The sequence below is a fragment of the Botryllus schlosseri genome, chromosome 2, assembly GCF_051294905.1.
Source record: "Botryllus schlosseri isolate E-star chromosome 2, Bs_hap1, whole genome shotgun sequence".
Classification (NCBI taxonomy): domain Eukaryota; kingdom Metazoa; phylum Chordata; class Ascidiacea; order Stolidobranchia; family Styelidae; genus Botryllus; species Botryllus schlosseri.
In genome coordinates, this window is record NC_137237.1 from 16,927,712 (window position 1) to 16,950,284 (window position 22,573).

A 22,573-nucleotide genomic window follows, 5' to 3' on the forward strand; every position below is an offset into this window, starting at 1 on the left:
GAAATGGTGTGATTCAATTTATAAATCGAAAGGAAGAAACGTTGCTATTATACATAAATGATATATTTGGCAACAATGACAATGCTAGCAAGTACGGTCACCACAACATAAGCGTTAGCGGAGTTGACAGGACAAGTTTCTGAGGACATAAGACTGATATTCAGGTATTTCCATGAAAGGCGCGGTGATACTGAGTGGAATAACATCGATACATCCGCTCATTTTCGAACTTCACATCGTTGTATTTGATGCAACTCTAGGCAGTTTCGAATCAAGTGCGCACCGACCAGGGCGTTTTTCCGTCATCGAGTTTCTGCTTTATTGTGGCCTGAAAAAATTGTGATCCGATATGCTTAGTTTTTAATTAAAACTATACGCAATCATTCTCACTTAACCACATTCACATTGTTGGTATTGTTCACAGAAAGGGGCCTTACGCTATAGCCAACAGTCGGAAATGTCAATAAAGTAAACGGAACATTGAAATTAGTAAGACCCAAACAGCATCCTGTCGTGACAAAAAGGGAAAGTAACGGTTTTTATCAGTTTTCATTTGGAGTTGTGTACCTCACTCCTGTCATCTCATCATTGCGGAGCAGAGACACGGTTGTGTAGCACCGAATGTGTAAGCCAAGGGATTAAATTAATCAGTGGGATCATGTCATCCGTGTCCAATCTGCATAACAATAATGCTTACCAAGTTCGTGAATTTATCTTGGCACGCAACTCGAATACGTTCCGCGGTCGCGGGACTGTCCAGTCGGAATGGTCCGGTCACACCGGCGTCCAATCGGGCGCTTTTGATTCCATCTTTAATCGCGCAAAGCACGGCGGTTCCAAGTAGTAGTGGAGGCTCTCCAACAGCCTGAAAGTATTGTCCAATTAGATCGATTCTGATTTCATGACCCTGATTTGTATCATTTGAAACTATATTGGTGCAGTTGCAACTGAGTCTCACGTCGATAGGTTCAGGTTCAAACATGTGTCTTGATCTCACCACTGGGTTAGTATGTATTTGAGTCTAGGGTATGTTCAAAATTGTCTAGGACTCAGGTATCAGTTCTGTAGTATGACTGCGGTGCGTTCAAGTTTGTCTAGCGCTCAGGGGTCGTGTGTGGGGTGTGCAAGGAGTTCGAAATTGAGACCACGTAATTTTGAAATGCCGATTCAATCTCCCATATCTATTATAGTTCATTTGGAATTAGCCAATTGGTATATCTCGCTATTGTGTTTCGCACAAACAATAAGATGGTACTTTCGAGTTGAAGCCTCGCATTCTGGAACTGATCTCCGAAAGGGAACAGCAGTGTCACATTGGCTATAAACGTTAAAAAAACACTGGTGTCGAGGCTCCTCGCCGCGAATGCAGGGTATACATATGCCCACGCAAATCACAATGGGTAATCATGACGCCATGCACTCTTCACTAATTCCAATTTAAGACACATTCTAATAGTCAACTCCATGTACTTTGGGTAAAAGATTACCGCTGTAATTCGGTAGATGCATTAAATGTTTTGACTACAATTTCCGCGAAATAACTTGAAAACAATTAATATCGAGCCGCATTGTCAGTGGCACTGAATACATTCTGGTACACGACCGTTCATGAGACATGCATTTAGCTTACGCGGGACGAGTAAACGGCCTTATCGTTTGGTGAGTTACGCAGGAAATGTATGTTGAATTGTCGCGGTGTGTCACTCAACCCGGGTATTTTGTAAGATCCCGGTCCCACGGTCCATAGCTGTCCGGACGATGAGTGTAACGGCTCTTCCATAGTCATCATTCCGTAACCTTGAGTGAATGCTCCTTCGACCTAACAATTTTTGAATGGTGAATGAACCCAGCGAAACAGATCATATTGGAAACGATACATATAATGATTAGTGTAAGTCGGAAAAAGCAAATACCATATTTTCTCAATAAAAAATCTTTTGGCGACACACTTCTCAAATAACAAAATATTTCGACAATTCATAGTCAGCATCACGGTTCCTTATTGTAATTGCATCATATAAATGCTCGTGTGAAATATAGACCACCTGTCCGATATCGATTGCTGGATTGAGACTTCTACCAAGATCGACTACTATGTCGGTCCTCAAAATTGCATGGTGTCCTGTTAATACATCGATCTCCACCATACTTGTCGCCGCTCCGCTCGCTTGGTAGCTGCTCCATTCGCCGATGGATGTGCCGGTTTTGCGATCCCATTCGTTAACGAGGTTGGGTACCCTGGTTGTAAAGAAGGTTTAAATCGGATTGGCCTATCGCGACACTGTGAGTATATTCTACAGTGTTTCTTTGTACCTTACCATGGAAATAATGTTGATTATTCTGAGTAAATATAAGGTAACACCCAATACATGACCATTAGCTTTTTTGCCAAGTTAGTGGCCTGGTTCTATCCGGGTAGCGGAAGAGAGTCGGTCAAGAATTACATGCACTGAATTTCGGCTGAACACAGTGTGAAGGGGCTGAATTATATAAGAAGTGGAAAAACCTACGATCAAGTTTCGTATGTACCCAACACCTCCAAATACAATTGACCCCTAACTATTGTACCGCAAGAGTAAGGCAAAAATACAGAACTAATGCAATCCGAGTTAATACGGATTTCAATTGGTCTGGTATGTAAATGACGAACATATTACTGATTTGGATGAAAGCAGATATACTGTGAGGGTGAGGAGTAGAAGAAAATACACATTTACCTGTAGAAGCCAGTTGCAGCAAGGCTTATTCTTTCCTTGTATGCCTTATCCACCAATGATGTCCACACAAGGTCAGGATTCTCTTGTTTCAATGGTTTTAATCGCTTAACAATCTTTTCGCATGCTATCTAAAAGTACCACATAATTTACATATCCGCACACATAAATGATTTGCGCCATCAAACATATATAAGTATATATACCTTCACTGCCATGCCATTCAAATCACTCCCGACACTCGCAGCAGTTGCTGATGCATTTGGAACAGACGCCGTGGACGTTTCCGCTACGTGAATCAAGTCGGTCGAAATTCCAAGGACTTTACTGGCAATCTGAACAACAAAGTTCATGCTGAGTTTCAATCACCGTGAAGATTTGAACCTCGAGTTAGTCACAAATTAACCGACATTGTCCTCACATCGAACACATGACGTGCTACAGAGATGCAGGGAAATTGACGTAGGTCAAAAGAACCCTTTTGCGCTTTGAATATTCTTTGACATTATCCAGCTCTAGTCTCGTGAACAACATGCGATTTTCCGTGATTAACCTCAAATTTCAATGAAAGTATCAGAGCATTCCAATCTCCCAAAGATCCGCCGCATTAATATGCAGTAAATCAGCAATATCAACTTAAACAATACGGATCGTTTATAAATCACCTGAATGGTTTTGGTGTGAAGACCTTGTCCCATCTCCGTGCCTCCATGTGATAGTAGCACCGATCCGTCGGCATAGACAAGCACCAGGGCACCGCCTTGGTTCAAAAATTTCAAACCGAAGGCAACGGTAAATTTAGACGACACGCATGATATCCCACGCTTCTTCCATCTGTATTAGTGTTAATATCCGAGTCACAAAAATGGTTATTCAAGCGGGTAAACACCGATCGGTGAATTTGAAAAAACCTCAGTTCAACGCATGTCAATCCTACATGTCATTCAGTTTATCCACACCTGTTCGCTTTGTTGAACTCATCAACTTGCTCCCTGTGCATGTCGAATAAGCTTTTCCGATAACATTCGCCCCAGCACTCGCGTAGTTTCAATCCTTCCATTGGACACCCATAGATAACGATGTCGCCATCTTTAAGCATGTTTACAGACCGCACCTGCGGATTAGTTAGCAACTCGCTGTAACGTTTAAATGTCGAAATACATAACTATCAAGCATCAACCAAGTCAATCTGATCTTGGATCGAACTTGATCACTGTGTCAGTGTTTGAATCCCACGCCTACTCAAATTTATATTGGTTGAGGGCCGATAACTTAAACTGTAGGTGCGCTATATGCGAGATGTTGGTGCAAAACGTAGGTCTAACGGCTCTTCGGAATCGTAAAGATTCATTACATGAGACCCGCGTATCCGCCCGACACTTACTTGTATTTCAATGCTAGTCCCTCACCTTTTCAGGAGCTATGTTCAGGTGATAAGCCACCCGAGTGATCCAATCCTCGACGATAACATTGGATTGCGGGGATCCGAATCCACGAAAAGCCGTGTTTGAAGCGATATGCGTCTGGCAAACGTAACCGGTGACTTCCATATGAGGTATTCTGCGTGAAAACTGACGGGTAGTACAGGTTGCTAATATGCAACGTTTGGAGAAGCATACTCGAAACTGTTATCCGCCTGGCGCACCGCTTTCTCCATCACTGGGCTCGACAAATCGCTGGTGTTTCCGCCGTTGCAATAATATTGGATATCCAAAGCTAGAATCCGCCCATCGTCTCTGCAGCCGATCTAAAAATGTAGTTATTTTATCACCAGCACGGAATGACATAAGTTTAGGAATTGTGTGATTGGGAACTACCTTGTACCGCGCCAGGAAAGGATGCCTTCCGCCCGTTATTTGCATGTCGTGCTGTCGTGTCAGGACACATCGGACTGGCTTGCCGTGTCTAAGCAAATGGGTGATAGTCTTGAGTAAATGTATGTATTTCAATCAATACACGTTAATTAGACTTGACTACCACGGATTTTCGAACTTCGTCATCATGGTTGTATCGAATATAAAGGGTGGTACTAGGGATGGTGTGAACCTCTGAAACGTTCAGGTTCGTGTGAACGCGAACATTTTTGAAAGGTTCTGTGTGAACGCGAACGTGAACCTCATGGCGTCATGTGACGTCATATTGCTAAGTCCAACCCTACATTTCAGAGAAGTGATAGCCTGTATTAATGTGCACGATGCCTAGCGGCGACTCGGGCCACATAATGCCACAATGCTGACCTTTTAAACTTCGCCAAATGTATCAGCTGGGGCTATGAAATGATATAATAATCCCATAAAATCAGTATCTTCTGTCGCTTTGTTAAAAATTTCGACGAGGACTTGCAAGGGGATATAAGCTTACGCCTGGTCTATCCAAGACCGAACAATGCATTCGGAGTCTGAGTATTGCTACGTTGATATTGAGCATCAGAGTGTAAAACGGGTTTCTGCACTTGCTACCGATATTACCCCATTAACGAGTTATACAGCAGTAGCCAACTCCCCAATTGCACGGATTTGGTTTTTATGATACAATAAACATATGAAGTCAATATTGACCGTGGCCCCGTATGCCTGCTAGATTTTTTAAAATATGACAACGATAACAATTTCATTGATTGGTTGAATCAGCATCATTCGCTGAGATTGTCAGGTGCATGTTCGTTTAGTGTTGATTTTTTTATGCTGCTAGCGCCATGCATAGAGTGGCTGCAGTTGAAATACAATAAATTTCAACCAAAGATGTTATAATGAGGCAAAAAATGTTATATATTAAAAAGGTTCACAGTGCAGAACCTTCCAAGGTTCGTTTGTGAACGTGAACCTCTAAATTTTCGAGGTTCACGCACAGAACGCGAACGTGAACCTCACGTTCACACCATCCCTACTGCTAACACACACTAATCTTATGATCTACATCCGGACAGGATCATATCTGTATCAAAATAGTGCACTCGAGTCTAAGGACGAGTGGGCTTAAAATGTTAAATTGAAAAACGCTGCTGTTGTTTCCCATTTCGAAATCATAAAGGTACGACGTGACGCGTTGGCGCAGAAGTTATGGAGTCATTGCGTGTGCTTCTTTCGTGAATGTCGTTTCTTCATCCAAATTTGTATAACAGTGTAAACCGTATAGTTTACCGCGACCATGAAACTATATACCCCTCATCATCATAACTATAGAATTATTCACTTACTTTTTGGCCGCCACCGCGGCTGGGCTGGATACTTTGCAGAACCTGGTTTCTTTCCCCCCGAATCCTCCCCCGATTCTCTTAACCCTCGCCATAACTTTGTTCCTTGAGACGCCAAGACACGCGGCTGTCTGTAAAAGAGATAACTCTGGATTAAAGCCTATTTCCAGTACTGCGACAATTTTTCATTCGCGGATACCATATTTTGGAGTGCCGTAGGATCCTGAGATGAGCACCATATCTCCATTTCGTTCTCTCCGTTTCTCGGAATCGCGATGCAGCCGTGAGTCTCCAAATAGAAATGTTCCTGCCCTCCAACCCTGGAACAGGTTTCCGATCACCATCAACGGCGAGATATTGAAAGAAAAAAAGTTTACCTGACTTCTCCTTCTAGCACATGATCGCAATCTTTGAACCCTTCGCGAAGGTTACCCTTGGCCAATTTCATAATTTCGTAGTACGATTCATGTTCGATGGCATCCTATATTGCATAAGAAAGTCACCCACAATCCACGCGATATTCCATATTGTCCTCACGGACCATGTTACTAACTTATATGAAGATTACTTCGTTGGGCCGATTGCAGAAGATGTAGATAAAATTAGGATCTTGGTAGCTTTCGCACTCTATTTAACAGCCAATTCTAAATTAAAGCTTTAGCACATGATGAAGTAGCTGCGCTGCGGAAGCTCATGTAACGAATAAAGTTATTAATTTGTAGGTGGGCGTTGATGGCGAGAAAGCTACCAAGATTGCTTATTAATTCACGAATCTTGTCCTTGTGGCTTATCGAATACGAAAAAATTATGGCTTCTTAAGTATAGGAGAGCGTAAATATTATACACATGGCGCCTACGCCCGTGCTACGAACCTCTATCGTAATAATCTTCGGTTGCAAATCTTCGTATTCTATCTTCACGAGCCTTGCCGCTTTCATTGCGTGCTCATGGGTGTCTGCTAAAATGCTTCCAATCACGTGGCCAAAACATGTTACCTACGATGACATTTCAATGTTACACGTGACCGCTAGGCTTGGCTGCCAAAGTTATACTTCGCCATCCGCGAACACGTCTTCGTCAAAATGTGTAATATTTTTTCCCATGACATCTCCAACATCAACATAGTCAACAACTCCAGGCGACTGCAAGGCGGCGGTTGTGTCTACTGATAATATTTTCGCATGGGCTCTAGTGCTGTACACCAACACCATGTTCAGTTCGTCTGAAAGAAACGATCAGTGTTACGAGCTGTATCCATATTTATTAAACACCGCGCTATATGCATGCCTCGGAATGGCGGTATGTCATCCAAGTACTGCGCTTCTCCAGTGACTTGTTTCAAACTAGAAACGTGTGGCATGGGACGTCCCACCATATCGTCAGGATGCTGGTCTGACAGCACCTAAACGTGTAAAAATCAAAATAAATGTCGGGAAATGGAACGTCCCTTGTTGAACTGATACGCTACTAACATTTTCCCAGGTTTGTTCGCTTTCAAACGGTTGATCTTCCGCTGAAATATGTTGAAAGATCTGTCTGCTGAGTTTTACGTTGTTTTCCTGAAACGAAATGGTGGTTTACAAGTTAAATGTAATCGGTATCATAAATCCACAATTTAATCTTCGATTGCAATATAGCGGTGCAAAATCCAAAATAAATCAAATGCGATTTTAACCAGGGATTATTCATATATTAAGACTCTCTGTTGATCCGTGCATTTATAGCCAAGATGACCTTCTCATAATCAACCTTATAAATGTGAGAAAAGAATGATGGTGATTCAAAATTCACATTCAGGCCCTTCGTTCATAAATATGCTATATTCGTGCTGACCTCAAGTACATTTCTTTCGACGAGGGACGCAAATGTACGGTGATAGAACTTGAAGAAGAAGCTCGTCACCAAAGCGCGTCTGTATTCCGCCATACCACCGGGTGCATCGAGAGATAACTGCATTTCTTCGCTGAGCCACTGGCAAGTATCTTCGAGTAATGCGTTATCCCAACGCCTGTATATTGAGATACGGCTCCGTGTTGGATGCTCTTAATTTGTATACGGTAACAAGGAATAGCGTATAACAGTGGTTCTTACCTGGTGTTCCAAGGAACACCAGAGGCTCCCTGAGCTGTATAGTCTCAGGAGTTCTCTGGAGGAGTAGACACATACTCAACTCATACGTATGACTTGTTATGAATATGATACGCGCGTCCTGGCAATCATTGGTTGCAGGTAGTTAGGATAGTGGCGTACGCAGGGGTTTGGGTTTCAAAATCGATGCCCCGTCCTCTTGAAGTGCTTATTCTATATATCAATGGGCTTATGTATATATTAGATCCTCCCTTCTCTAACAAAGTCAAGACATGATGTTATTCTTCCCTTTGCACATACTTTCGAATCGGTCTAGTTTTTAAATGGATTTTGAAAGAAGTTGAAATTTTGTGAAAATGAACTATATTGTAGCCTCGCATTTCTGAACTGGTATCCGAAACGGAACAGCAGAAGTAACACTGATTTGCGATACATATTCATCATAACGTTTTTGTTTCGTGTAGAAATTATATTTTAATGGTTTTGTTCATTAGATGTGTAGTTGATGTGTATTGTGGTATATTTTGGATCACGGACTCCGCGAATATTTGCGGTTCCGCGAAGGCTTTCTGATTAGCATAACTGTCCCGCAGGTTAATAAAGGTTAAGAAGCTCCGGCGTATAATATGTAGTCACTAATGAAGTAGGTACGTTTAATTTGAATTGTCAAGTATAGGTTGCCGCTACGTATCACTTCATTCACATCACCTGCCGACGGCTCTTTGCATTGTTTTCGTCGCCATTTTGGTGACTGCTGCCATTCCTCCGAAAGCCATCGACAGTTTACTGACGGTGCTCGTGTTAGGTTCGAAAGTGACGGCCATCGCGGCATTCACGATCGCGATATCGTCATCTTTTCGTTTGGATTGCTTGTATGCTTCCATGACATCATTCTGAATCGACATTACCATAGCGTGTATGCATTTTTGATCATCTTAGCGCGGTCGTGATTTCGTAGAATTATAATTATATGACCCGTCCACCAGTGTAGTAGCAAACACTGCGGTTCCTCAGAGCAATATAGAAACAAAGTTAGAAATAGGATATGCTCCAGTAAATATCTGCAAATGGACATGATTACAAATACTGGCAGTTTTAAAGGTGGGGTGAAGTCTAAAAGCGGAATTAATGTCAAACTTGAGGTAAAGACATTGTCGAGGCTCGACTCTTCCTCGATCTTCGGGCATTATTCTCACCTCTGAGAGAAAGGGAATGTCGATGCTGATCAACACTTCGTCAGGCGTCGTGTTTGTTCTTCTGTATCCGGTGAAAAAGCTGTCATCCATGATAACTTCTCGCCGTCCGCCTTTTGTTGATTCGAAGACCAGTTTTGCTCCGCATGTCATAAGTATGGGATTCAAGTCCGAGATTGGACTGCCGGTCATGATATTTCCACCCAAGCACTGCCAAAAAGAGGATGTGCTATGCGTATTGGGCTATGAACTGGCCTAATCAGCATTCCACCGGTATCTTAGTTAGCCAGAAACTTTATAATAAGGCAACAAGGCCCACCTCACTAAAATATTTCCCTCATTTTGAAATCAAAACGTCGGGATCGACTGAAAATGCATAACCGTGAAACTATGAAATGCATTACCAATGAACAGAGCTTTTCAAGTTATGACCTTCTTTCCATTGCTCATTACGAATTGGTAATCGAACATCAAACCAAATCAGACCAAATTACATTGATTATTCCGGAGACTCTAATTTAAATTGAAAACTATGAAGCACATTGCGTCGCAGTTTCGCACTGACACAGGGTCACTTTACACTCTACACTTTTCACATGGCCACTTTACACTTAACACTTTACAATCGGCGATTATTGTGTTCACCATCTCAAGACAGACAATCTACAAATTGATATACAGACGCAATTCGATGTAATGAACAGATAGGAAGATGTCGCAGGGTCGATGTGCAGTATATATCGAGTTCATCGGATTCGTGGCCACGAGTGCATGAGCTAAATTGCTCAGCTGCTGATGGTGTTCGTTAGTATCCCGGAAACTCAGATTGTTATGCAACAATGGTGAGATTATAGCATCTCTAAATCAGTATGAGGAAAGATAGAGGCCAGCATAATATAGGTCATAGGACTATAATCGAATCATTCGAACGTACCAGTTGTGTGACTTGGCAGTGCCATAAACAATGACTGAAGTACATGTCGAGACAATCTGAAAGGTGACCAAAGTCGAGTCGAATCATTTGTCATGATAAAAAATGAATCAGTCATGACTCGATGCAACCCTGATCTGTATGTACCATTGTACCCGTATCTCCAAAATTGCATGGAGATGTTCAGTGTGGATTCAAATTCAACGACAGACTTCCGAAACTGATAGTCATTCCATATTTCTCATAAGGCGAGTCCGGATATTGTAAAAACGTGACTCGTGTCAAGTCATTTTGTCGGTAGGGTTGGGATATATGTAAATAAACATATTTAGAGTGTCTGGCTATCATGACACTCGGTATTCTGAATGCCTCTCAATTATGATAGTCGTTATTTTGAACGCGTGCCAACCAAGGGTTTAAAATAGTGGTTCCCAACCTTTTCCGACTCATCGCGCCCTTATCAACTTCCACACGAATTTTCACCTTCATATTTAAGTATCCGAAAAAAAGGACATATAATCGGGAAATTGATTCACCTAACTGAGGTCGCTGGTGAATTTACCAAAAAGGTCATTTTTTCGATGTGGTAGGTGCTCGGAAAACCGGTTTCCGCGTCTACTTTCTGTTGAGTTGACCAGCTTTTCGCGTCATTTTGAGAATAAGCCGTCTTTACGTGCATTTTTATCGTGGTAATTAAGTACTGGACGTTATAACATATTCGCCCCCGTTTTTCTCAAAATCACCCACGTTGGGAACCACTGGTTTAAGATAAATCGACGGTGTAATTGCGTAACACGGAACAATGATGCATCGATTGGTTGATAACGAAGTGACTTACAGCTACATTCCTGATTTGGGATCCGGCAAACAGCTGGAGCATATTTAAAAACGCGTTGAAGACTTGTCCCTCGGCTTTCGACTTCTCAGTACAGACCTTGCGAAGAAAATATTCGACATGCGCCAAATTACACGACGCGCCGATTCGTACACCTGAATAACACAAATATATTACATGGTGATATAACTGCAGTATATATTTGTAGAGATGTGTATACTATCCTAATCGACGTGGTCATACACTACGTGAGGACGGCATCACATGACTCGAACGGCGCCACGCGCCACGCTAAATTCACTATATTAATAGTAATAAGAAATAATAACATTATGCGTATCTGCTGATGGTGCAACAATCGTGAATCGGAACTATTTATTCTTATCCGCAAGGCGCATAGTTTAATCACCTTATTACTAGGGAAAGTGTTTGCTACTTTTTACAGCTTTCGGCAGTTTCTTAAATACTCAGAATTTATGTAGTTTGCTGGTGTTATAAGCTGTTTCTCAAAATTTTATATCGCAGCTTTTTTATATATTTCATGCAACTTTTACTGCAAATGTTATCAAGTATTGCGCAAAATGTAAAGGAGTGATTTAAAAGACAGGCTATAAAACAAGTTCCAGTATTATTCTATTCTCTTTGATTTGCATAACAAAGAGCTGTGTGATGGATTAGCTGCAACTCAATGTTATCTATGATGCAGCAGTCGTCTTGCAAGCTCGAAGTTAAACAACCCCAGCTCAGCACGACAGCTCCCGAACCTAGTTAGAAATGGATGTATGACTTCGCTTCTAACCAAAGATCGCACTAATGAAAAGAGGTTGTGCCTGGTCGTTCGCGAGGTCAACCTGCGGTCCGACGGAGGTTTTTTGTGCTACCCGCTACTCATTTTCACTTCAAGTAGTATTTTGAACTTTGAACCTGGGCCTAATTAAGATTTACCAGTCCGCTTCTAGGGGCGCGGTAATAGTATAGTATGGGGAATGTTACCATCTCCGTTCTCCTTTTTCTTTCTCGTGCATGAGTGAAAATGAAGAGAGATTGATGCGCAATAATGCCTCGGAGACTGACTGAATGGGGCTAGAGTGCTAGTTGCCAGTTAGGACGCTTGTTTGTATAGTGCAGTGTTGATTGGCCGTTGGTAATTCGCAACTTATGCATAAATGCAACTTTTAACTGCAACTTCTGTTAAAATTAAGTGCAACTTTCTCACCATTTTAGTGCAACAAAAACTTGCCCTACTTATTACCTAAACAGCTTCATTACACAGCTAAAACATCCGAACCGTTACGCGCAGGGGTCGGCAACCTTTTACTAGTCGCGGGCCAAATTTCGGGTGTGCAACTTTTTGGCGGGCCGGAATTTTTCTTAGTACTATATTTTACGCTCACTTCGGTATATTATCCTACATTGCTGCAATCTCAATCATACTAATCAGACACATGTATTTACACTTCCACAACACAGAATAAATGTGACAATTGACGTAGCTTGCTTTGTGAAAGGTTTTCAACTTCTGGTAACAAGTCAGACGAAACAAAAATCAGACCCTATTCAAAATGGACGTCCGAAATACGTGATCGTAGCTTGCTCTTCGTGAATTTCATTGTTCAAAACTATTGTTCACATGCGTACGTGCTTCCAAAAATCGATGCAATTTCTTTTGCATTGTTGGTCAAGCTGGGATAAAGACCAATTTCAAGAACGTACTCTTTGTCAAAGTCATGCAGCATATGCTCTTTGTATGAAATTTGTCATTCAATTCAACTGCATCGCATTTCAGAAAAGCCCATTTGAAATTTTCGGGCAATGGTTCCACATTAAACGGAGTACTGAATAGTCAGAATTCATTTTGTAGAGAAGGAATGTCGGAAAAGCGGGTGAATATTCAGTAGTTAAATTTCGTATCACAGTTACAAATGTAGTGTTGGTACTAGGTTTTCTCTCCTCCAGTATAGGAAAGTGAGCATAATTTTCTTAGTACTCTTGACATTTCCAGAGTCACAGATTTGTTTTGAATGCGCCTCAACATCTCATGTATTTAGTTGTTTTCCCCCTGAAGTTGCAAATTCAATTTGTTCAGATGTGACGTTAAATGTACCAGGAAAGGAAGATGAGATACCCATTTTCGATTACAAGATTATGAGTCAGCGATATTTTTATTTTCGAGGAAAGTTGCTATTTCATTTCTCAGTTCATACACTCGTGTAAGCATAGCTGCTCGACTTAATGCGCGAACATGACAGATATAGGCCTACATGATATCGCCATATTGATTCTCCGCTTCTAGTAATATCTGGCGTAACTGATTCAGATAATGAGACAAAAATCATATTAACAGTTTTCACCATTGTGGCCAAAACACTATTCACACAATGCCTTCTGGAGAATTAAACTATAGATAGGCTAACTAACATACGGAGGCTAGTTATCTATAATTGAACAGTTTCAGATTCTGTCATTGCGTCTGAGATGTTCCAAGCGTTTTTGAAGCAAAGGAAGGACACCTTTATCGTCACACCCCATTAGAGTGGTAAACCCTTTAAAAAGTATGGAACACCTTCGGTTGCGAGATACACCCGATTGATAAGTACTGATCCAGTCTAGTCTATCTTCCTCTCCTACTTCAACCACCTTCGTTTTATGGCGTAAAAATAGACTAATACGATATAGGCTACTATTATATCGTAGCAATGCCGCATTTTTTTCATGCAGTGCTGCACTGCAGATTGAAACTCATTATGAAACGGCTGGCCGTATTCTTGTGATAACTAATTATTATGTCGCGGGCCGGACGATTTCGCTTGGCGGGCCGGATCCGGCCCGCGGGCCGTAGGTTGCCGACCCTTGCGTTACGGTATTGGACACTAATGGATGGAGAAAATACGTTTCGCAGATGAAATCGAAAATATATCTGTAATACGGCGAATTCCGCGTTTACTTTTATTACAGTAGTTTTTGTATAATTAACAAAAAAATTTAGTGCATATGGCCTGACAGCCCTTTGCAGCTCGGTCAATGAAAACTCACATTGGAAGCCACAGAAGGAGGGTAGGCCTACATAAGTGACAAGACGGATAAAGCAGCGTCGTAACTTGCATTGACGTTGAAACATAGATCGATACAATCTTGCATTCAAAGAGGCATACGCTACCTGTAGCTCTTTCTTCAATCTCCCATAGTTCCGTTACATTTACCGGATATATCAGGTTCCCATAGCAATAACCTTTTACGTTCATTTCGACTCCGACTTCCGTATTGCCCACAACTATTTTCGACTCCGGAAAGCGCGACTTCAAATCCAACAGTTCCTTCAGGTCTGCTGGTTCGTGCCAGGCCACGTTCTCCCCGACGAAAGTTAAAGACTCAGGGGCTTTTTGGCACTCCAACTGAAATAACGCGCATACGGTGCATCGGTCATCGCAAACTTGACAACGCGCAATAAATGACTTCTGTGCAGCAATACCTTGAGCTCGGGTGGAAATATCGGTTCTTGGGTGGGCTCGTATGGATTCCATGCTGTTGCCGATTTGACTGAATGGAAGGTCGATTGATTATTTCTAACTTAATACGAACTGCAGCTGCAGGTTTGGTTTCTCACCATCACGACTGCCATTCTGCTTTTTGCAACACTGATCCCCCTTGTCGCAGGTGAAGGTTTCGAAGGCTTTAACAAATAGGTCGGATTAATGTCCGTTGATATATTAGTTAGAGAGTTAACGAGGTGATCACTCTTTGAAAATTAATTGTCGTACCGGATATGATCGACCTATATCCAGTACAGCGGCACAGATTTCCTTGAAGGCATGTTTCCACTTCTTTGAAAGACGGACATTTGTTGTTGCGAAGAAGCGCGTACATGGACATTACGAATCCAGGCGTGCAGAATCCGCACTGCGATCCGTGATAAGCAGCCAAACGCTCCTGTACTTGATGCAACTTGGTTTTGGTGTTGCCGATGCCTTCCACGGTTGTCACCGCGCACATATGGGCAGAGGTGACAGGGGCAAGGCATGCGTTTACGGCAAAATGCCTGGAAGAAATGGAGCAATTATATCCAACTGTGTAATCCGAAACGCCTGTTTTATCGACTTCAACATAACCGGCCGGTATTAAAACATGCACCATCGTATCCGATCATACAAAGTGGTAACTGAAGTCTTGAAGTCTGAGTAGCTTGAAGGAGAATTACTAGGGATGGTGTGAAGGTGAACGTCAGGTTCACGTTCGCGTTCTGTGTGTGGACCTCAGAAATTTTGAGGTTCACGTTCACAAACAAAACTTGGAAGGTTCTGGACTGTAAACCTTTTTCATATATTACAATTTTCACTTCATTGCAACATCTTTGATTGAAATTTATAGCATTTTAACTGCGGGCCACTCTTTACATGGTGCTGGCAGCATAAAAAATCAACACTAAACGAGCAATCGAGCATGCACCTTGACAATCTCGAAAATTTTACTTGCTCTGTTACAAAAGTTTGCTCGAAATATTCAGCTTTCCGTTTGTGAATATTTAGCGACTCTCTGCTCTGAGCTTGACCCGCAATCACACAACAAGAGCGCAATACACTACATGTGGTGAACGCAGGAGGCTGATTCAACCTAGGGTTACCATATTTTGGAAATCTGAAAAGAGGACACTTTTACAAAATTTTCAGACTTGCAATACCGGAAGAAAATCCTGAAAAAATGGTAAAGGTTTTACACTTCGTGGCCGAGTGACTAAAAAAAGGCCAACTTTCCGGCTCAGCTTCACCTACCCGCCGGAGCGTTACTTCAGTGCTGAATTACTCTATCTCAGTCGAATTTTGCCCTATATTTAACCAAAAATCTCTAAACAGAAGACAAAATCTCAAAAAAGAGGACATTTAGGCGTCCTCCGAGGACACTTTCAAAAAAGTCAAAAAAGGGGACAAATCCTCTTAAAAGAGGACGTATGGTAACCCTAATTCAACCAATCAATGGAATTGATTTCGTTGTATGATGTGCAAAATCTAACATGTGTTCGGGGTCAATCTTGACTTCATATGCTTATTGTATCATAAAAACAAAATCCGTGCGATTGGGGTGTTGGCTACTGCTGTATAACTTGTTATAGGGTAATATCGGTAGCAGGTAAAGAAACCCGTTTTACACTCTGCTCAATATCTACATCAACATCAACATCGCAATACTCAGACGCCGAATACATTGTCCGGTCTGGCCTAGACCGTTAATGCGTAAGGTTATATTCCCTTGCAAGTCCTTATCAAAATTGTAGGCAAAACGAAGGAAGATATTGATTTGATGAGATTATTATATCATATGATTGCCCCAGTTGATACAGTTGGCGACGTTTAGAACGTCAATATGTACTTCAGTATAGTGGCATTATGTGAATCGAGTCGTCGACGCTAGGCATCGTGTACCCGTACATCAATGTAGGCTATCAGTTCAGAGAAATGTAGGGTTGGAATGAGCAATATGACGCCACGTGACGTCATGAGGTTCACGTTCGCGTTCACACAGAACCTTTCAAATAGGTTCGCGTTCACACGAACCTGAACCTTTCAGAGGTTCACACTATCCCTAGGAATTACTATAAAATCAATCCCCTTCAGACCGATAATTCTTCAATACGCTATTTTTAACAGAACTTCATTCGAGTTGCTACCACAAAAGATCCTACACCGAAATTAATGGATTGATATTATAAACATTCCTATACGCTTTTAACATTATTGCAGGTTGAGTTGCTCAATGCCATTGCGTTTCCTTTTGACTTACCTAACAGATTGCGTCGTTCTGTCCCATTTTGAGATCATTACCGTACAAGCGCCGCATCCTCCTTCTCCACAACCAAGCTTGCTGCCAGTCAGTCGCACTGTTCGTACAAACGCAAAATGATAGAAAAGGGTGCGAAATACCGATAAGAAATCAGGTAGGCCTACTTGTTCTTACGTTTGTTACGAATATAGGTCAGGAGAGTTGTCTCGGGGTCGGCATTGTCGTCTGTCACCTGTCATTCAAGGCAAAATATATCAGTCTTACGCATGCAGCGCTTAATTGCCATCGTCTGGAAAGTTACCTACACGCACAACTGAAATTATTTCAAACAAGATTTTGCAAAGCCCATTGATTAGTTAGTCGGAGATATGAAATAGAAGTAACAACTTCTGAAATATTGCACAGGAAAAGCAAACCGTCCTTATTCGTTGACAACCAGCTATACTTTCATGTCCAAATTCGAACAGCGTCTCCACTTTGGTAGTATTAGGAACCGGTATTTAAAATTCACGCAACAAATGTATCCAGGTATTGGTGAGATTCATTTTACGATTCACCTATGTCGCGCAAGATATGCATAAATTTTGTCTCGCAAATACACGAATAACAAAGATTCTGTATGTGTGTCAGCTAAACCTTCTGTCTTGTGATGCATGCATATATATTGTATATGTCCTACATCTCATGCACACAGCATACGTCCAGTAGGCCCACCGTTACCATATAAATGTAAATAAACATTGATGATAAAGCTTTTGGTGTCGGATAACAACAGAGACGTCACACGCTAGTTATGAATATAGTATAGAAGATCCTACATACTTGTCCTATGCGTCCATTGCCATGATGCATAAATAGACTGATTTCTGAGGGACACACAGGTACTGCTTATGACGCATGTACGATAGCTATAGTGATGTTTTTATAAGTAGAGTCTTTGGTTTCATTATAAACCTTGCGAACAATGAAACGAACGGATATCCAGTAATGGTGTTGGGTGATGACAACAATGTAACAATCTCATAGCGGATAGGATGGCATATAAACATTTAAACAAGTGATTTGTGGTACAGAACTTCAGAATAACGCGAAACAATAACTTCATATTGTTAATTTATTCGCTAAAAGCTTTTCGATTGACCCTCATCAGTAGCGAAACGTCAGTGATAGGGTGAATCAAATTCGAAATGTAAGAGCTGTTTTGTCCGTATGACGTAATAATAACAAAAACAAACAACTAGTAGACGGGCAAGATACGGTAAATTAGAATAAATTAGATAAATTAGAATAACAATATAATAATAATAAATAATAAGAATAGATAAATAATAATAGATAAATTAGAATAACACAATGCGTGATTATAATCAAGTTATGATTATGATCAAGTTACTGCTTGTAATTCGGCTATTGGACAGCATCTCTTATCCCATCCAGAATGTGCTGATCATTACAATGACAGTCAATTTTTCTATACTTGCTCGTGGCCGTTCTCCTTTTCATTTAAAGGTCCTGGAATCTACGGTCATAAAGCTACGAAAGCCGATTCTCTGTCGCCAGAAGGAACGCCTCTACACTCTTGGAATATTTCATTAATGTTATGTGTTGTGTTTTCGGTTATTAATAACAGAATATGTACTCGTTAACGTTTGTTTTGTACCGTTACTACCGTATCTTGCCCGTCTACTAGCTGTTTGTTTTTTGTTATTATTACGTCATACAGACAAAATAGTTCTTACATTTCGAATTTGATTCACCCTATCACTGACGTTTCGCTACTGACGAGGGTCAATCGAAAAGCTTTTAGCGAATAAATTAACAATATGAAGCTATTGTTTCGCGTTATAAACGTTTAACAAACATCATTTTTTTTACATAAGATCATTGTTATTGTGATGTCACATATGTTGTCAAAATTATAACTGAAGGCCGATGGCTGTCTCTTAAGTCTGAACCATAAGCGCAGTGAAGCTTTGAAGTTGTGATTCGTTTTACCGCCCTGGTCATATGACCGGGTATATCTATGCTTCGACCTTGTCTCAAATAAAGACATTGCGTCATTGTTGTCATGAGATCCATCAGACCTGCATAGCTACTCTACGTTAGGCGCAGTATGCGGCACCGGACGTGTGAAACGAATTGAAGTATTTCTATCACGAAAATACAAGCATACGGTGATATCGAAACCTCGCTTGCGTTCCAAATATACGATTATAGCTGTCCTTTGGTTCCTACCCTTTCTTCAAATTTCGTTAGATGAGTTCGGACACTGGATTCACCGATCAAAAGTGATATTATACGTATCGACTGTCTCGATGGGCCTATTCAAACCTTCGCTAACGTGATGCTTAGACAGATGAGCATATGGAAGTACTGTCTGTGTACTAATAGACTCTTGATTATTATTCATACCTGGCCTGAGGCATGTACAATGTTATTGGCCGTGGCGCAAAAGGCCGTCAGGCGATAAGCGCCATTATTTATGTTTAATAAACAACAACAACAATGCCTGACCTGACCTTTTCGTCAGTAAATATATCCAATCCATCCATCCACCTGGCTATCATCAACAAAACTTACTTAATGCAGAGTATAGCATGGTGGGACTTCGATGAAATAAGGCAACGACTAACGATACGATTTTATTGTGAGATTTCTTTGAACATACCTTTCTTCCGTTGACAAAAAATGTTAGAGGAGCCCTTGCCGCCATCGTACTTCGCAGTATGAACAACTGATATAAGGACGTCTAACCAACGGAAGTCTGAAAGAAATAGATCATAACCGCCTTTCATAGGTACTGTGCCGGTGTACCCATTTCCGCAATTATGATGAATACAGTCACGACGTTGGTTAGCTTGGCCTAATGCACACTGGAATATTCAGTTAAGATTCATGGAGGTTGGTTTAAGAGTTCGTCATTTTATGACGTCAGCCCACTGAGATACGCTCTTAGCTAACATTCGCGGATGAGATAAACAGTGGGTTGTGGGTGTAACTACTGTAACGGAGTTATAGCATTCAATCGGCGGCGTTGATTACGTGTTCTTATTGTGACATGATGAGGAGTATAAGCATGAGTATAAGCATTACGAATCGGGGCTATTGACTGTAATGATTCAAGTTCAGTAGAGAGAGAGAGAGAGAGAGAGAGAGAAAGTGCAGATTTTCGAGAGCCGAAATTGTACTTCCTTTATGACCTGACCGTGACCCACACATATAGCACAGGCTACCCGCGTTCACGGCTCACAGAAATATCGTTTTAAAAAGATGGTGCGTTTCGTAAACCAATCAATGAGCTGTTCTTCTGCAAAAAGACTTTTTGATTCATTGCTTGCAACAAATCCTGAGAAGTAATATTTCAACGCAAGTTGGAGTCCAGGCAGATGTGCTCATGTTTTGCAAAGTACTTTTTTTGTTTGTTCATGAGTTGAGTCATCAGGAGCGTGAAACGAATTAAAGACTATTTTCGTTACGTAAAATCCCAATTACGACGTGACAATCACTCAACTCATCGGAGATCGGTTCCATTGTAGTGGTCAGGTCACATGTGCTTATTCATCAGCTGATGAGCAGTTGGAGCGACTTCAAATCGCATAAGCTAGTATGTATTGTATATTGTATACGCCTCATTTAATACCTCTGAAAAGATCTGTGGCGGCACACTATTGTACCACATTAAACAGTTTGGGAATCACTGGGTTATAGGATGCATGTAAAATTCGATAAATGGTGTCCGTAATTGAATATGCAATGCCACTGGTGCAATAGACATGTCGATGAAACAAACGCCGGAATATTTTCTGATTTAGCCAAACCATGTGGAGATCATTTACGAATACAGTCGGATCCGATTATTTCAGACACCACATAAACCCGGACAACCACTTTATTCTGACTAAATGCTCGGTAACGGAACAATAGTATCAATTGCACGTAAAAAAACTCCCGTTAATTTGAACAATTATTCACTTAATCTGGACACAGACTCGCAATTCCTATCGTTAGGCTATGTCACGATAAACAGTACATCTTTAATTTCCACACCTTATAAGTGATTATGGTGGAAGAGTGACGATCAATGCATTACCAATCGACAATATTAGGCCGTGCCAGCTATATCCGGCTCCGATACTTCTTAGAATATCGTCCATCTCAAGCAGATGCAGATGAGTGTATCCACCGAACAATGCGACGTTGCTCTTTTTCTCCTATATTTTTGTCAGTGAAAACGAGAGTTATTTGCCCGCCGTTGACGCCCGTGACGTGAATATCGGATGGCCCGCGACGCAAGCACTATCCCTGTTCAATGTAATGCGACGATTATGATGCGTAATAGTTAGGGTTGCATTTAAAGCAAAAATACACCTAAAATAAACATGTTTAAAGCATGACCCTTGTTTAAAACATGTTTTTGTTTTTTTAGTCATGACGTCATGAATCTTTAATTGGGACTTCACAGTGGATTTGCATTGACAAATGAAAATATAGGTCAATATGGCTATTTCGACGAAAAAGGCTTCCGATCACTGTCATAAACAGATCAAAAATATCTTTAACCAAGACTACATCGTTATGCAGCATTTTTGTGGCCGACTGTTTACATCCACAGAACACCCATTCCGTACCAATGATCTATATCTACACGCTGTAACTGCTGAACCTACGACGATTTCGAGGGTTCCATACACCCCACATTGTATACGTCGACTATATCGGGTGCAAATCGTCCGTAGGCTCATACTACATATTTTTCAAAAGTATTTTCACGATTATAGCATAATTAAAAACTAAAAAAAATGTTGTTTTAAAAAAAGATATTTGTTTAAAACACTGTTTAAAACATGTTTCATATAAAGTGTTTTAAAACACCGTTTATTTTAAATGCAACCCTAGTTATAGTTCTGGACAATGCGCAAGTATCACTTCTGCGCCGCAATTTCATTAAGGAATGCTTTTTTCGATTGCTACTGTTATTGAAGATTGGATCGCACACGCTCAAAAGTTTATATAACGGAATGAAAAATTGTTACGAAAGGGATTGAATTGGGATTTTACGTGAATAATTTAAAAACGTGCGAATATTAAAAGACAAGTGGGCGAAAAAAATCAGTTTGAAACCGTTCCGTAGAGCAAAAAAGGTTGCCGACCCTATTACATCTATAAACTCTTTGCGCGACAATCAATTCTGTTAATGCAAGTTATTTGAGCTTTAAAAATTTCAGATATTTTCACTTCCTGATCTTGCTCTTTCATACTCGTTATCACCTCGCCCTCGCTTTAACGTATGCGGCATCGTGCCACGCAACCCCTGAAGCAAGCATATCTTTGCTTTTTCTCGTAGAACGACTATTGGATGATATTTGATCTCCTTTTCATGAATATATATAGCCTACGGGCTGTACAAGTACAGTGTACTTGGGTACTTAGGTCTACGCCATAGGCCCGTATGTCGACCTGTACCCTTCGACTAGCGTTTGTCTGTCTTCCATTGATTCACAATCGTGCGAAAAGTTTGGGATCACCAGCTACACAGTCGAAAACAGTACTGGAAAGTCGAACTACAGCCTGAATCAATGTCACCACGTAGAATGGAATACCGTTGACTAAAGTGCTGGTAAACGGCATGTTAATGGGAAGTTTCAAAGAAAGAAATGAGTAATTTCGAAGGTGATCGTACATTGTGTAGGCCGATATTACCGGAAACGTAAAATAAATGACACGGTGTACACGATAATCAATATATTCGTCGCAATGAAAAGCGTTTGCGAAACCAGCTATATCATGGGTGGGCTTACCTGCTTCATGTGCGAGCCGCAACACAAAAATTGAAATATACGAATTTAT

The 22,573-nt window shown here is 41.1% G+C and overlaps 1 protein-coding gene across 2 annotated transcripts; it reads right to left on the minus strand.

Annotated features, from left to right (window-relative positions):
* Window positions 1-45: 45 nt before the first annotated feature.
* Window positions 46-22,329, minus strand: LOC145433870 (xanthine dehydrogenase/oxidase-like). Of its 2 annotated transcripts, none has more exons than XM_080311124.1 (29): window positions 19,395-22,329; window positions 16,901-16,958; window positions 16,727-16,823; window positions 14,713-14,990; window positions 14,559-14,624; window positions 14,424-14,491; window positions 14,112-14,346; window positions 10,958-11,109; window positions 9,192-9,398; window positions 8,704-8,888; window positions 7,741-7,915; window positions 7,380-7,466; window positions 7,195-7,309; window positions 6,960-7,129; window positions 6,780-6,902; window positions 6,285-6,388; window positions 6,107-6,227; window positions 5,911-6,038; window positions 4,532-4,619; window positions 4,334-4,461; window positions 4,124-4,274; window positions 3,674-3,828; window positions 3,380-3,548; window positions 2,921-3,049; window positions 2,718-2,845; window positions 2,046-2,238; window positions 1,631-1,819; window positions 698-865; window positions 46-328 (listed from the first exon to the last, which is right to left on the minus strand). In XM_080311124.1, the coding sequence occupies exons 1-29, from the start codon at window positions 19,437-19,439 to the stop codon at window positions 272-274; spliced, it is 3,969 nt and encodes a 1,322-aa protein (XP_080167250.1). In that variant the 5' UTR covers window positions 19,440-22,329; the 3' UTR covers window positions 46-271. The 2 variants fall into 2 exon arrangements, with proteins under 2 accessions (XP_080167250.1, XP_080167251.1); XM_080311125.1 differs by lacking the exon at window positions 19,395-22,329 and adding an exon at window positions 17,549-17,773.
* Between the last annotated feature and the right edge of the window lie 244 nt (window positions 22,330-22,573).